Genomic DNA, 15,947 nt, shown 5'->3' on the forward strand with positions numbered 1-15,947 from the left:
GGTAGAAAGAAAACAATTGATTTTCCTCTGAAGTCACAAAAAAATGTTGTCAAATTTGCTACCGCAGCTGGAGTCTCTGTTTGCACATAAGGTGCCTTGGTATGTATGATAAAAACGCAGCCCTTCCTCTGGGCGGATGAATGGAGCGCAGCTGGGTTTCCATCCCCTGGCCGCTCCACACCGAGCACCTTCAGGCAGCGCACAAACCATGAAGCCGCAGCTCTGGTGGAGGAGACCAGTGCTCAACAGTCAGGTTTAAGGTTTCTCAGAATCTGTGCTCTTCACACAGCTTGTTCTCTTTCTCTTTCAAATTATCTCAGGTGATACATGCCTGAGGAACCCACTCCACAAACAGCAGTCACTCCCTCTCCGACCCATCATCCCCCTTGTTGCCCGGATCTCGGACCAGAACGCTTCTGGGGCACCCCCGATGACTGTCCGGGAGAAAACCCGCCTAGAAAAATTCCGTCAGCTTCTCTCCAGCCACAACACCGACTTAGGTGAGTCCCCGTGAGCCCTGGGCCAAAGCTAGGACCTCTCGGTGACTGGAATTCTCAGAGACCTGGAAGCTATTGCTCTTTATTCTTCCTTCTTTTACTTTTCCAGCATCTCCTGATCTGGTGCCCATTGAAGTGACATGCAGGTATTAAGTCAGAAATATGTTACTAGGAACTAGGGACCAAATTAGGTGGGACTGGATTCTGTGGCCTGTAGCTATTCTGGCTTTGGTCTCCCCTACCTCCAGGTGATTCTTACTGAAATCCACACCTACTGGCCTTTCTCTTCCCCTGTAACTCTAATCTCTGAGCTGACTGGATCACTGCTGCAGAGCACTTTGCTGCTCAGGGCTGTGTTTTGGGCTTTTTCCCTGTGCTTGTCGGTAGCTGTTGGCGGTGGTGGCAGCAGCAGTGGTGGCGGTGGCGATGGCAATCGTCCTACTGGAACGGTGGGAGGCACCAGGCAGCGCTGGCTGAGGCTTGTCTTAGGGCATCTGTGGGAAGGGCTAAATCCAACAAAGCCTTTATCTATTTGCAGATGAACTGAGGAAGTGTAGCTGGCCAGGGGTTCCCAGGGAGGTTCGGCCTGTAACCTGGAGACTCCTGTCGGTGAGTTCTACCCACTGTGTAGAGAAGCGTGAGCCTCACACAGCCCTTCTTACCTGCTGAGGTTAGTCTGGTCACATAAGTCTTGCACCGTAGACTTCTCTAGTCCTACCGGATGTGACAGACCTGTGGGACCGTAGTCCTATTGCTTTGCATAAAGAAACACATTCTTGAGAGTTTATTCCCACACATGTAGAAGAGCACACGTTTGTGCCTATAGTCCTGATCTCGCCTTCTCAGCACCAAGGAGGAAGAATACAGTGAGGCTGGGTGAGCCAGTACTTGTTTGAACAGGCTCCCACATTCCCTGGGCTTCCCTCCTTTTTCAGTAGGAATAACCAAGGTGGTTGAAACCCACTTTGCAACTGTGAAGAGTTGATAAACGGGCCTCCCTCAGAAGCCTGCACTAGTCCCACTTTCACTAAGTAACGGAGCACTGTGCCTGTCACTGTGATACGAACACTTTGATTTCCTGAGCCTGTAAAATTCATTCATTCGTTCAATAAATCCTATAAGGATTTACTGAGGGCCTGCTGTTCACCAGGCATGGTGCCAGGTGCTGTGAGGATATAGGGAAGTGGAGACGGCACAGCCCCTGCTCTCCAGGCGCTTGCTCGCTCGCTCGCTATGGAATGTATCCCTTAGCTGCCTGCAAGAGGATGGCTCTCTCCTGACTGCCCCCACCCCCAGTCTTGCAGCCGTGTAATCATTGCCCCAGCTTCTTCTAAGTTTGAATGCTATTAGAAGTAGATGTGGTGAGAATGGAAGGGGAACAGGAGATGTAAGAATTGAGAGTGGGATCTAGACCAGGGATAATAATGTAAGTTGGCCTGGAGCTGGGGCCAGGAGGGGGGCTGCTGCCAGCAGTTCTGTGTCTGGACGTTGCAGCTGCTGTGTCACAGATTCCATTCAGGTTCCTAAGCTGGTAATTCTGAATGTTACCGTAGAAAAGAATGTGTAAACGGCACCGACTCACGTGGCACACCACTGAGATATGCCACAGAGGTGGCCACCTCCCCGTGACCCTGGGAAGGTTTGCCTCGTGCACACGCAGCCCCAGGAGGTCCTGACTCGGGTCCAGTTCCCTCCTACTGACCTACATTCGCTTCTCTACTGTTGCCAGCTCCGGAGCTCCGCAGTGCTCCAGTAGTACCCGCTCCTAGCACAGTGCAGGGGGTGCAGGGGTAAATAACCCTGGCTGGCCGTGCTTCATCTGCCCACATGTGCATCTCATTGAATGAGGAGAGGGCAAACACTGGGTGGCCAGAACCAAGATGGGATTTACGCTTGTGTCTTGGCAGCTTTCTTTCGGTTCCTTTGATAGTTTCTAAGCCACTGCTCAGGCTAAAATAAAATGTAAGGATTCATCCAACCAGTGCCTGTCCCCATCTGACTAGCAGTCCTGTCTACAGGGCTATCTCCCAGCAAACACCGAGAGGAGGAAGTTGACCTTGCAGCGGAAGCGGGAGGAGTATTTTGGCTTCATTGAACAGTATTATGACTCTCGAAATGAGGAACATCACCAGGATACCTACAGACAGGTACAGTCATCGCCTGCTGCCCTTTTGCTCACTAGTCATAATCTTAAGGTGTGGCTCCTGGAAGTGCTCTTGGGGTGCGAGTTTTCCAAGTCTTCAGGCTACAGTGTGCTGTTTAGGAATTAAATTTATTCCCAGAACTACTTCCCCTCTTTCTAATTCAGTAGCTCTTATCTTAGCCATTTTAAATAGATAGATTCTGGGGGGTCCTGGTCAGTGGCAGTGCTTCTCTGACTTTAATGTGCGTACACATCATCTAGGATTATGATAAAATCCCAACTAGGGATTATGGTAAAATGCAGATTCTAATTCAGGAGGCCTGGGGTGAGACCTTCACTTCTAATGAGCTCCCAGGTGATGCCACCTGCTGCTGGTCCACAGACCACACAGAGAGTAGTAAGGGTTATGGGACACAAGCTGAAAGATGAGTTCACTCTGTGGTCCATCCCTCTGGACTGTGACATCAGTGTGTCCTTCTGGCAGCTGCAGTGCCTCTTTAGCAACCGTGTTTGTCTGTCTGCAGGAGCCATAGCCCTCAGCAGCCTTAGCAGGGAGTGTTCTATCGTTGCGCATAGTGGTCCCCACAGCCTGCAGAAAGGTGGAGGGTGTGAAGGGGAGTCTCGTGGTTGCAGAGGGGAAAATACTGGGGGAGGCAACTGTCTACAACAAGCTCCAAGAATTGAAGTAGCCTCTGCGGCTATTGACACAGTCCTTAGGATTGTTAGACATTTGGGAAATCCCGAAGCCAAAACCAATCATCATGACTTCTTTGGTAACAGAAGTCAGAACTTTCAGTGCCAGTTATTAAAGGCCAGCTCCGTCTAGTTCTCTATCCTGGCATGTTTTTGCAGCTTTCAGAGCTCTTTTACTTCTTGGGAACTGTTGAGTAAGAATCTGAAAGAGACGTACACATTTTGATCATACCTGTTAAATAAGTACCAGCCCAGAGTAAAACAGATTCCAGACAATAGGAAAAAAGCGGGTGATTCTCTTAAGTTGTGAAGCCTATTGCTGTTTGGTGTAAGTGGTTTATTTGGGAAGGTTTCCTCACTGTTCAAAAAGCTATTGCTGTCATGGGAATGTATTCCAGATGCACAGGTAGGTAGGTTTAACTAGACTATTTTTGTATGTCAGTCAATTCTTTCTAAAGGTAAATTGTGCTCTCACTCTTACTCCCTTGATTTCCGGTTCCTAAGAAAATAACTTCTCAAAAGAACAAACTGGCATTTGTGTTTTTGGATACGGCTTCTCTTTTTCAGATTCACATCGACATTCCAAGGACGAATCCTCTCATTCCATTGTTCCAGCAACCACTTGTACAGGAGGTGAGGGAAGTGCTCAACATTCTCAGTCCTCCTCCCCCCATTCTTCTGTGGCACCGTCTGTGTGGATGTGTGCCTAGCCCTCCCTCTAGGCTTGGGCAGGTTTAAGGCTAATCGTGATCGTACCTTGTGTTCCCAAAGGAGCTTTGGTCCTTTCAGAGCACTTTCTTATGCATTCTCATTCAATCCTCATAACAAACCTGTGGGCTGAGTAGCACTTTGAGAGGCTAAGGGACTTGCCTAGCATCTTGAGTCTACCTGGTGACAGAATGAAGACAGAAACTACACCCTAGAATTCCTTGTCCTGTGTTTGCTCTGCTTTACCTAGCTGGTAGTGGTGTGTATGTGTGTGTGTGTAGAAAACATACGTAACAAAATTTACCATTTTAACCATTTTTAAGTGTACAGTTCAGTGACATTAAGTACATTCATATTGTTGTTCAACCATTACCACAATCCATCTCTACAACTTTTTTTCATCTTCCCAAACTGAAGCTCTATACACATGAAACAATAACTTTCCATCCCCCAGCAACTGTCATTCTACTTTCTGTGTCTATGAATTTGACTATTCCAGGTACCTCAAATAAGTGGGATCATACAGTATTTGTCCTTTTGTGACTGGCTTGTTTCACTTAGCATAATATCTTCAAGGTTCATCCATGTTGTAGCATGTGTCAGAATTTCCTTCCTTTTTATTTTTATTTATTTATTTTCTTGACCGCACCGCGCAGCATGTGGGATCCTAGTTCCCCAACCAGGGATTGAACCTGTGCCCCCAGCATAGGAAGCACAGAGTCTTAACCACTGGACCACCAGGGAAGTCCCCTTCCTTCCTTTTTTTTTTTTTTTTTTTTTGGTGGTATGCGGGCCTCACACTGTTGTGGCCTCTCCCCTTGCGGAGCACAGGTTCCGGACGCGCAGACTCAGCGGCCATGGCTCACGGGCCCAGCCGCTCCGCGGCATGTGGGACCTTCCCGGACCGGGGCACGAACCCGTGTCCCCTGCATCGACAGGCGGACTCTCAACCACTGCGCCACCAGGGAAGCCCCCCTTCCTTCCTTTTTAAGACTGAATGATATTCCATTATATTTGTATAAGACGTATTGTTGATCTGCCATCTGTCAGTGGACACTTGAGTTGCTTCCACCTTTGGGGTATTGTGAGTAATGCTGCTGTGAACGTGGGTGTGCAAATATCTGAGTCCCTGTTTTAAATTCTTTCGGATACCTACCCAGAAGTCAATTAGTAGTGATATGTTGAGACCTAACAAGTTGGCAAAGCACATGAAAGGTTTCAGTGGGACTGTTAATCTTTTGACCAAGCAGTAAGTATTGATATAAACTCCTGAAGATTAGGGATTTCCTTTGCAGCTTCATAGTAGCTAGGATACTGGATGTAAGTGCTCTTTGAATTATATTTTCACTCATCCTCATAATAGAGAAAACGTGATAAAAAATGCTCAAAATAATTTCTGTTTGACTTTAGATTATACTCATAATTCCGTTTAAATATAGATGTGTCTACTGATGGGATCCCTCATAACTTACCACTAGCATAAAGAAGATTTTGAGGGTGACACCATTATTTTACCTGTAAGAGTCAGCTCAAAGGAAGCTGAAAGCCGCCCGGGATCCCTTTGTGTCTCCCGTTCAGTTTCCCATGGCTCAGCCCTGCTTATTCCTCATTTTAACTTGAAGATGTTCCGATTCTTCTCTCTTGCCTGTGCATGGTTACTTTAAATTTGGAGAGAGGGAAAGTAGTTTATTTAAAAGGCTTCTCCTAGTAGTGGAACCTGCCTACAGAGAAAGAAATTCAAACTGTAGTCTTCCCAATTTTTCTTGACTCACCTTTCCATCTAGCAGACTGTAGTTATCATAAACAGAATAAATTAAGTAACATTGAGTATTGAAAAACTCGTTTTATAAACCTAAAGATACTTGAGAATTGACTATAGTAAGTGAGAATTACCCACACTAGTAGAAGAGGTGTCTCAGAGGTAGACAAGATTGTCCCAGGCTTTCTGTAGGGAAGATTCCATGGTCTCCCCTGGTAACCAGGCTTGGTGCTCATCTATTTCCATCTCTTTGGCATTTTCACTCGTACAGTGTGAGTACAGTGTCTGCACTGTCCCATCCTTACTAGAGAGGGATTATTGCAGGTCTCCTGATTCTGAATGGCTAGCTTCCCTGCGCTTGGCCATTGTTTAAGCCAGTCACCAGGGATTTGTGTATTCACAAGGAGCTGATAGTGTGAAGTAGAAGCCGTGATAAGTCCTTCAGAAGGATTGATCTGGAAGAGCTTTTAACAGAGACATCCAGACAGACACAGGCCACAGGAGGTGTGAGGAGACAGAGTGGAGCAGGGAACTCTTGAGATCTTCCTGGTGGGTCTAGCTTGAGCCACAGTTTCAAGGGAGGGAGGAGGGTATTTAGCAGCAAGGAATGTAAGAGGGGTCCCATTGGAGTGTTGGGCCTAACACAAATGAGGACGCCGCACCCTTTGCTCAGCCCCGGGGAGCAAGTGGGCCCATCTAGTGGAGGCAGAGGCCAACTCCTTCCAGGCTGGGCTTTGCTCTCACTGCCTGCGAGGGCAGGGGTGTTGACGGTGGGAGTATTTCTTGGCTGTCTCTGCCAGCTGGAAGGCAGACTCAACACAAGGGCTGGGAAACATCCTTTATTGTGTCTAGATTCTCCACGTCTCTCCTACACTGGCTAACCAACTCCAAAACCATACGACCACTTCCTTTTTACTTTTCCCCATGGGAGGTTTTTTTTCCCTTGCACCTGACCTCCGAGAGGGCCTCTTCAATTTGCCTGCAGAGCTGACTGACTCTGGGCTCTGCAGAGCCAGGTGCTGTGGAGGCCCCAAATCTCCTGTCCCTCCACATGTAGTCATTACCACCTCTGTCATCCCTCTGGTGTGGTTCAGAGACCTGAGGCAGCCCAGTCAAAGCCTGTCTAAGGAATGTATTGGGCCCAGGAGTTGTGGTCAGCAGGATGGAGCCAGGGGATGAGTGTCAGCAAGCTGAGAGAAGACAGGAGAAAAGCTCCAAGGGCATAGTGAAAACAGAGAGGAGTGTAACAGAGTGCGACAGGGCCGGACTCTGTAAAAGGACCATAAAGATCTTTTTAGGGACATCCCTGGTGGTCCAGTGGTTAGGACTCCGTGCTTCTACTTCAGGGGGCACGGATTCGATCCCTGGTTGGGGAATTAAGATCCTGCGTGCTGTGCAGTGCGGCCAAAAAAAGATTTTTTCTTTCTCCCCAGTCTAGTCCTCTGGCCTCTTGTGGCTAATGTACTTAACCCCAGAGGCTTTCCCCATGGAGGCCCTGGCTGACATCTCTGTTCTCAAGTTCCTGGCTGGAGGAGTCCATAGGATTTGATTTATTTGACTTCCTGTCCCCAGTAAACGTCTGGGTTGCATCCTGATATGTGAAATGACTTCCTGCATTTAGAGTCTGTCACTGGTTCCTAGTCAAGCTGGGTTAGAACTAAATCCAGATCTAGATCTCCTTCCGTCTCAGCAGGGAGAAAGTGGAGTGTGGTAAAGAAGGCATTTCCTCTTTAAATCCTGTAATGACCGAAAGAGATTTAGAAAATGTATCAGAACTTAGATATTCTGATATCTTGCTCCTGGAAATAGAGAAACAGCATCTACAAATGAGCATGGTGGCCTGAATTAATGACATCCACAGCAAACCTTTTTCTAAGCCATTTGTGTCACTCTCCTTTACGTTTCCCAATTTTATATCACGTTGGCTAAATACTGAAAAGAGAAAGGGCAAGAAGCACCTACCCCTGTTTAAAAACAGTTAGTGTCTTAGAAACTTTATATTTGTAGACTGCCTTTGTCCACAATATTTTAAAATTTTTTCTACAAATTCTGTAGCAACGCTGAGTTAAATTGTGAGGTAGGTAAATGGAGGGAGGGAGAGTATCCCCGTGATTTAACATCATGTTGTCTTTTTTTCTCATTTTCCTAGATCTTTGAAAGAATTCTATTTATTTGGGCCATCCGACACCCTGCCAGTGGGTATGTCCAAGGAATTAATGACCTGGTCACTCCGTTCTTTGTCGTCTTCCTCTCAGAATATGTCGGTAAGAAGCATGAGTACCAAGTTGAACAAGCTATTGCTCTTTCTTATCTGTGGTCTGTTTGTTTTTCCCAAGAGTGCAGCCAGTGGGCACGTCTTGCTGAAAAAAAAGATAGTGGCTTTAGAATACACAGCTAAACCTCTTTTAACAGCAGCTGCAGCAGCAGCCAGGAATTTCTCTCTCGAGATGGTCGCAGATCTCACCTAAGAAGACCTTTGCCAAAGAATGACCAAATTGATATATTTATGTTCTGCCATAAACAGATGGTTTGATGGTTTGACTGAGGTTCCTTTTGGATTATTTTGAACTCGTCTCAAATGCAGGCCCTCATCTGTGAAAGCTGGAATTTTAGATTATACATTAGGCCTTCACACTTCAGTTCACATGCTGTATCTTAGGAGCAGGATGTGGACGTATAGAGCAGGAAAGGTGCCAGAATCCAGCTCACACTGGAGGTAATGGAATGGGCCAAGGAGAGCTCTGGGACCTTGGTTTCTCCTCCTCTTTCTTCACCTCTTACCCCACTGGGTTCTTGTCACTTTGAATAGAGTGATTCGCTGTCACGGCAGCAGTTAGGTTTTCTTACAGCTCCAGCCACCTGCTCCGGCCAGGCCTAAATCAGGCAGAGTCTTAAAAGGCATCGAGGATCCTCCACTTTTTTGGTTTCCTCAGTCACTTGTGCTTCAAGACTCATAGGAAAACCTATCTGTCGTGGCCTGGTGCTTTGTTCTCTTAGTCAAAGAGAAGTTCAGGTGGGAACAAGAACATTGAAAAGGATTTTAGAAAACTATCCGTCTACTCCCCTCATTTCACGGATGGATTGTGAGATTCCCTGCCTCCTTATTAGTGGCAGGGCTAGGACCAGAACCCTCTTCTTCAGACTCTGAGGGCGGTGGGTTATTCTTTTCATAGAAAGCCATTGCAGGGGGTAGGATGGTAATGAGAAGGGGACTGGAGTGGAGCCCCTTGGAGGGGGAGGGCATAAGAAATGTCTCACTTGATCCTTCCCATTCAGGTTTTCTGGTGGGACTCAAAGGCGTGGTGTTTTGGTCTTTCATGTGGCAACCTTTTTAATTTTTCATTACTCAAAACGTAAGGCAACCTAATGATGCCATTCCCTGTTCCCCTTAAGTGACAGCAGCCAGGGCAGAACTGGGAGTAAGGGTGGAAGGTCACACTCTTGTCCACTCTGTCCAGTGACCCTAAGCAAAAGCATATAAATAAAGCTTTTGCTGGAGAACTTTCATTTTCCCCTCACATCAATAGGTCAGTTTTCAGAGGCACCTTAATTCTGTGTGGTTTAACTTTATTAAAGAGTGGTGCAGCTGGTCTGTTGGGATTTGGGGGTTGATTCTTGCAGTAGTACTTTTCTGAAATGGTATTCAAGGATGAGCCTAGGAAGGTATTAATCCATTCATTAATCTACATTTGAGGTCTGAACGCTGGCATTGCCAGTTTTTATGTCAATTAAGGGAAATCCTCAGCAGCTGCAGTTCTAATTGGATATTAACTATCTTGTTAGCTGTCATTTATATTTTGTACCAAATTTTCCTTTACCTTCTATAGGCGCCCATCCCATTGCTACCATCAGCCGCACCAAGCACTGTGCCTTTCTCTTTTGTTTTTTAATAAATTTATTTATTTATTTTTGGCTGCATTGGGTCTTTGTTGCTGTGCACGGGCTTTTTCTAGTTGCAATGAGCAGGGGCTACTTTTCGTTGTGGTGCGTGGGCTTCTCATTGTGGTGGCTTCTCTTGTGGCGGAGCACGGGCTCTAGGCCTGTGGGCTTCAGTAGTTGTGGCTCATGGGCTCAGTAGTCGTGGTTCGAGGGCTCTAGAGCGCAGGCTCAGTAGTTGTGGCGCACGGGCTTAGTTGCTCTGCGACATGTGGGAGCTTCCCAGACCAGGGCTCAAACCTGTGTCCCCTGCATTGGCAGGCAGATTCTTAACCACTGCACCACCAGGGAAGTCCACTCTGCCTTTCTTTGATAGATATGACTGCATTCTGATCTGGGTGTTTGGTTTGTCAGTCTCACCTGCTGACCAGTGAAACCATTGCTGACCCACAGCGTTTACACAGTGAAGCATGGGCTTCTCTGCCCCTCCTCAGCAAGGAAGCCTTTCTCGGCAAGGCTGTACTCAGTTTCACCTCTGCAGCAGACTTCAGATGGGTATTTGGTACCTCCTCCTAGAACTAGGAAGGCGGGGCCCATTCTTTTTTTACAAAAACTTTTCAGTTTCAAGCATATGTACAAGTAGAAAAAATAATACCATAAATCCTTATATACCTGTCATGTAACTTCATAACTCTGTCCATTCTTCACCCACTCATCTTTGTGAGTAAGCAAATCTCACTGTCAAGCACCATATAATTTCATCCATAAATATTTCCATATGTACCTTTCGAAGATAATGATTAAAGAAACTCACAGCTGTAATGCAATTATTACATCTAAAAAGTTATAATAGGTCCTTAATATAATCTAATATATAACACTATTCAAATTTTCTTGATTCCCGTAAATATATTTAACAGTTTGTTTGAATCAGGGTTCAAATCAGGTCCACACATTCTACTAATTGGTTGATATGTCTCTTAAGTCTCTCTTAATCTATCAGTTCCCATCCATGTCTCTTTTCCTTAGGCGTTTGTACCTTTAACCCTTATTTTTCCAGTTTTCAAACTAGGACTTGCCAGGCCAACCAGTAATATAACCCTGATTTTTTAAAGCACTTTACCATTTGCAAAGTACTTTGACTTACCTGATTTCATTTAGTAGCCCCCAATATCTCTTTAAGGTAGATGTATCAACCTTATTTTAAATGAGCTTTCCAAACTCAAACCTAGGTCTTTTGATATGACTGCATTCTGATCTGGGTGTTTGGTTTGTCAGTCTCACTTGCTGACCAGTGAAACCATTGCTGATTTCATTTAGTAGCCCCCAATATCTCTTTAAGGTAGATGTATCAACCTTTTTTGTGTGTGTGTGTGTGTGTGTGTGTGTGTGTGTGTGTGTGTGTGTGTGGTATGCAGGCCTCTCACTGTCGTGGCCTCTCCCGTTGCGGAGCACAGGCTCTGGATGCGCAGGCTCAGCGGCCATGGCTCACGGGCCTAGCCGCTCTGCAGCATGTGGGATCTTCCCGGACCGGGGCACGAACCCGTGTCCCCTGCATCAGCAGGCGGACTCTCAACCACTTGCACCACCAGGGAAGCCCTGTATCAATCTATTTTAAATGAGCTTCCCAAACTCAAACCTAGGTCTTTGACCTAAATACTTGTGCTTTTTATAAGAATTGGTGGTATCTCAACTTAGAGGTAGCACCAACTTAGAGATTGGTGGTATCTCAACTTAGTGGCTCCCTCTTCTCCATTCCCTGCTCCAAAGCAGGCAGCACATTTCTTATTGCTCCTTTTCTTAAAAAAAAAAAAAAAAAAATACAGTAGAGGTACATACTCATTTTAAAAAATCAAGGACTTCCCCGGTGGCGCAGTGGTTAAGAATCCACCCGCCAATGCAGGGGACACGGGTTCGAGCCCTGGTCTGGGAAGATTCCACATGCTGCGGAGCAGCTAAGCCTGTGTGCCACAACTACTGAGCCTGCGCTCTAGAGCCCGTGAGCCACAACTACTGAACCCGCACGCCACAATTACTGAAGCCCGCGTGCCTAGAGCCTGTGCACTGCAACGAAGAGAAGCCACTGCACTGAGAAGCCCGCACACCACAACAAAGAGCAGCCCTCGCTCGCCGCAACTAGAGAAAGCCCGCGCACAGCAACGAAGACCCAACGCAGCCAAAAATAAACAAATAATTAAATAAATTTATTAAAAACAATATAGAATTTTTATTACCTCACTGCTACCCGCCCCATCACCAGAGATAACTACTGTTGACCTCTTGGTGTGTATTTTTCCAGTCCTTTTCCTGTGTGCGGATAGAGCTGCATATATTATTTTTCTTTGTTGTATCCAGAAAACTGGGATCAAACTTATCCATACTTTTCTCTATCTTGCTTGTTTTCATTTACAAATATCTGGCCAGCTTTCCAAATTTGGACATATGGATCTACCTCATCACTTTCAGCAATTACTTTCATCAAATTTTACTATAGTAAACAATTCTTTTATAATAGGACATTTAAATAATCTACAATTTTTAGCTATTATAAAGAACATTTCAATGAGTATCCTTGTACATATTTTCTTATGCATTCGTGTTAAAATACATGTTTCCCTGAAAGAGAGCCCATAGAACGGAAATTACTAGTCCTAAAAGCATGCCAAATAGGTACCACTCCAAAATTACACTGTGAAAAGGTTTACAGCAGTTTATACTCCAACCACTAATGTTTGGGTGCACTCTTCACATCCTTAACAAAACTGGGTATTTTAGTCTAACTGTGTTTCACCAATTTGGCAAATAAACCATGGTTTGTCTTTCAATTTTTATTTCCACTTGCTCTTCAGTGAGGTGGTTTATCTTTTCTTTTGTGTATTAGCATTTGTTTCTTTTGTCATCTGCTTGTTCAGATCTTTCATCCAATCTATGGCCATACCACCCTGAATGTGTCCGATCTCGTCTGATCTCGGAAGCTAAGCAGGGTTGGGCCTGGTTAGTACCTGGATGGGAGACCGCCTGGGAATACCGGGTGCTGTAGGCTTAAAAGAAAAAAAATTCTTTTATCCAGTTTTATCGTTTTTTTAAAAATAACTTTATTTATTTATTTATTTATTTTTGGCTTCGTTGGGTCTTTGTTGCTGCACGCGGGCTTTCTCTAGTTGCGGCGATCGGGGGCTACTCTTCGTTGCGGTGTGTGGGCTTCTCATTGCGGTGGCTTCTCTTGTTGAGGAGCACGGGTTCTAGGTGCACAGGCTTCAGTAGTTGCAGCACATGGGCTCAGCAGTTGCCATGCCTGGACTCTAGGGCGTGTGGGCTTCGGTAGTTGTGGCACGTGGGCTCAGTAATTGTAGTTCGTGGGCTCTAGAGTGCAGGCTCAGTAGTTGTGGTGCACGGGCTTAGTCGCTCTGTGGCATGTGGGGTCTTCCCAGACCAAATCAAACCCATGTCCCCTGCATTGGCAGGCGGAGTTTTAACCATTGCACCACCAGGGAAGTCCTATCCAGTTTTTTCTATTGGACTGTTGGTCTTGTTTTGTAAGAGCTTTGTGCGGATTAGATATATTCATTTTTCATCTGCTATGTGTTAAAAATATTAGGTCAAACCACATGAAATTGCTAATATTCAACGATTTTTGCCGCATCCCTCCATGGGAATTTTATATAGTTCAAGCTAATTCTTTTTTTTCCCCTCCCAGACCATCATTTGTCTTTTCAAATTTGTTTATTGTGTCTCCTAATGTAGCACTTCCTAATTTTTATGTGGTCAAATCTGTCCGTTCGACAGGTATTTATTGAGCTCCTCCTATGTGCCAGAGGATAGAGTGACTAAGATAACAGATGTGGGCCCTGCCCTTACGGAGCCTCCCATCTAGTGCAGGGGTTAAGGGGCTCACAAAAAATTAAACAAGTCATTGCAAAGTGTGAGAAGGACATGAAGGAAATACCTCCTCCTTTATGGTTTTTAGGTTCGGTATATTGCTTAGGAAGTCTTTCCCCACCCCAATATTATAAGAATATTCTTCCATGTGTTCTTCTAATATGTTTGTGGTTTTGATTTTACATTTAGCTTTTTAAATTCCATTAGTAATTTATTTTCCTGTACAGTGGGGGCTGAGATTTAAAGTTACTGTTCCAACTGGATAGTTCATTTTTTCAACACTATTTATAAATAGTACATCCTTTCTTCACTCATGTGAAATCCCTTTTCATAATATAATATAAATTTCTTTATTTATATGGTTTACTTATTTCTGTTCCATTTATCTCCATTTCTATGCATGTACCAACAGCTTGGATTTTTGACCTTTGTAGTGTGTTTTATTATTATTTCAGGGCCAGTCTCTTTCATCATCCTTTGGTAAAAATTGTCTTGGCTCTTCTTCCAGGTCAACTTTAGAATCAACTTGCCAAATTCAGGATGTAGGGAACCCTTCTGAATTTTTATTGGAGGTGCAGTAAATTTACAAATTAGTTTGTTGGGGTATTTTTTTCTTTTTTTGATAGCAGCTTTGTTGAGATGGCATTCATATACCATACAATTCACCCATTTAAAGTGTACAATTCAGTGGTTTTCAGTATATTTTTAGAATTGTGTAACCATCAGCACAGTCAATTTTAGAATATTTTCATCAGCCCAAAAAGAAACCCTGTACCCCTTAGCCATCACTCCCAAGCCCTTGCACCCCCCCCGTTCCTAGGCAACCATTAATCTACTCTCTGTCTCTATGGATTTGCCTTTTCTGGACATTTCATAAAAATGGTCATTCCTTTTCATGGTCAAATAAATATTCCATTGTATGAATATACCACATTTTATTTGTCTGTTCATCGGTTGCTGGGTATAAATTAAGCTTCAAAGAAACAAGGCATACAGACTTCCCTCCAGCCTCAAGGCCTTTCCTGAACATAGATTCAACATTGTTTGTGGCCTTCAAGAATAGTTCTCTTGTCTGAGTAATAATGCTGCTTTTCTTCCCTTCTCTAATAGTGCCATATCCTAGTAAGGCAGCTACTGTGAGAGGTGTGTTGTCATGACCTCTCTGATATGACTCTCCCTACCACAGGAGGCCTCAGGTATCCTTCACCCATAGAACAAGCCAGGCAGTTGCCCTCATCATCCCAGGCAGGTATCATCAGGCAGCCTTAGCCCACCGCCCCATCTTACTGAGCTGTAGCATGGAGGATGTGTCCTAGTAGAGCTGTGGGATCCACATGCCACCAGAACACTGTTTGGCCTCTCTCCTATCTCCTCCCCTGTCTCTTCTTTATTACTTTTATAAATTGGTACCTGAGCTGGCTTCATGCTTTGTGTCATGTTTGTTGTAAAATAGTTGAAAACGGGGGGAACCAGTGACTCTCCTCTGAGTTGCTAGAGGATTTTTCTGTAGCTGGCTTAGCCCCCCAGTAGCCTGTTTATCTGCTGAAACCAGCTGCTCACATAGAAGTGGGTCCTCTGTGGATAAGCCAGCTATGTCTGGGTCCAGAGGTGACAATGCTGGAGGGTCACCCCTGGGGAGATACAGTCTCTGGACTGTGACCCCTGAGATGGTGGAATGCCTTTAGACTCTCATCTCCAAAACCTTTTGGACTTAGATGACATTATTGATCTAGCTTGGAACATATTAAGGTCAAATGTAATCGATGATGTGGCCATCACCAAATTAAGCTGCGTAACAGCAACTGTTTAAGTGATGCAAATGAGGAAATTGTATAGAAAAGTGGGGCTCATGACATGTCCTGTTTTCAGAAGAAGAGTGGTGCCTGGTGATTTCTTTCGTTACAAAATGAAACACTGTCAAATAACTCTCCCTCTTCTCCTCTGCATGAAGTAGTACAGCAGGATTTTCATTTCAGGTTTTACTTAGAAGCATGACAGCAGTAGAACTCCCAGAAGGGAAGTCTTTCCCATACCTCTGACTCGTGTTCCCTGCGTGACATTTACACTTAGATATGTCATAAATGACCAGTTAGGATTAGCTTGTCTGCACTGACAGGGAACCAATACCTTAAGCAGGAGAGAAAAGCTTACTTCTCTCACATTAAAAGTCAGGAGGTAAGTAGTCTGGGGCTCCATGGTATCAGGGATCCAGCCTCCTCTCTCTGTCGTCCTGCCATTCTCAGCGTGTGTTTTTGTACTCATGATCCAAGATAGCTGCTTGTGCTCTAGCCATCACATCTATATTCCAGCCAGTGTGGAGGGGGAAAGGAAGAAAGGCATACTCCTTCTGTTGAAGGACACTTCCCAAGTACATGACACTTGGTTTTGAATC

The 15,947-nt window shown here is 45.1% G+C and overlaps 1 protein-coding gene and 1 non-coding gene across 2 annotated transcripts in view; both read left to right on the forward strand.

Moving 5' to 3' along the window:
* TBC1D22B (TBC1 domain family member 22B) overlaps nucleotides 1-15,947 on the forward strand; it is a 64,979-nt gene that overhangs the window by 22,615 nt on the left and 26,417 nt on the right. The window contains exons 4-8 of the mRNA XM_030870863.2: nucleotides 321-500; nucleotides 1,036-1,106; nucleotides 2,516-2,644; nucleotides 3,901-3,966; nucleotides 7,950-8,064. Coding sequence (XP_030726723.1) covers nucleotides 321-500; nucleotides 1,036-1,106; nucleotides 2,516-2,644; nucleotides 3,901-3,966; nucleotides 7,950-8,064 — 561 coding nt within the window. The remainder of the gene's footprint in view (nucleotides 1-320; nucleotides 501-1,035; nucleotides 1,107-2,515; nucleotides 2,645-3,900; nucleotides 3,967-7,949; nucleotides 8,065-15,947) is intronic.
* LOC115860871 (5S ribosomal RNA) lies at nucleotides 12,601-12,719 on the forward strand. Its single transcript, XR_004042563.1, has one exon. It is a non-coding gene; the product is annotated as a 5S ribosomal RNA (ribosomal RNA).

This window comes from Globicephala melas, chromosome 11 (genome assembly GCF_963455315.2).
Source record: "Globicephala melas chromosome 11, mGloMel1.2, whole genome shotgun sequence".
Lineage (NCBI taxonomy): Eukaryota > Metazoa > Chordata > Mammalia > Artiodactyla > Delphinidae > Globicephala > Globicephala melas.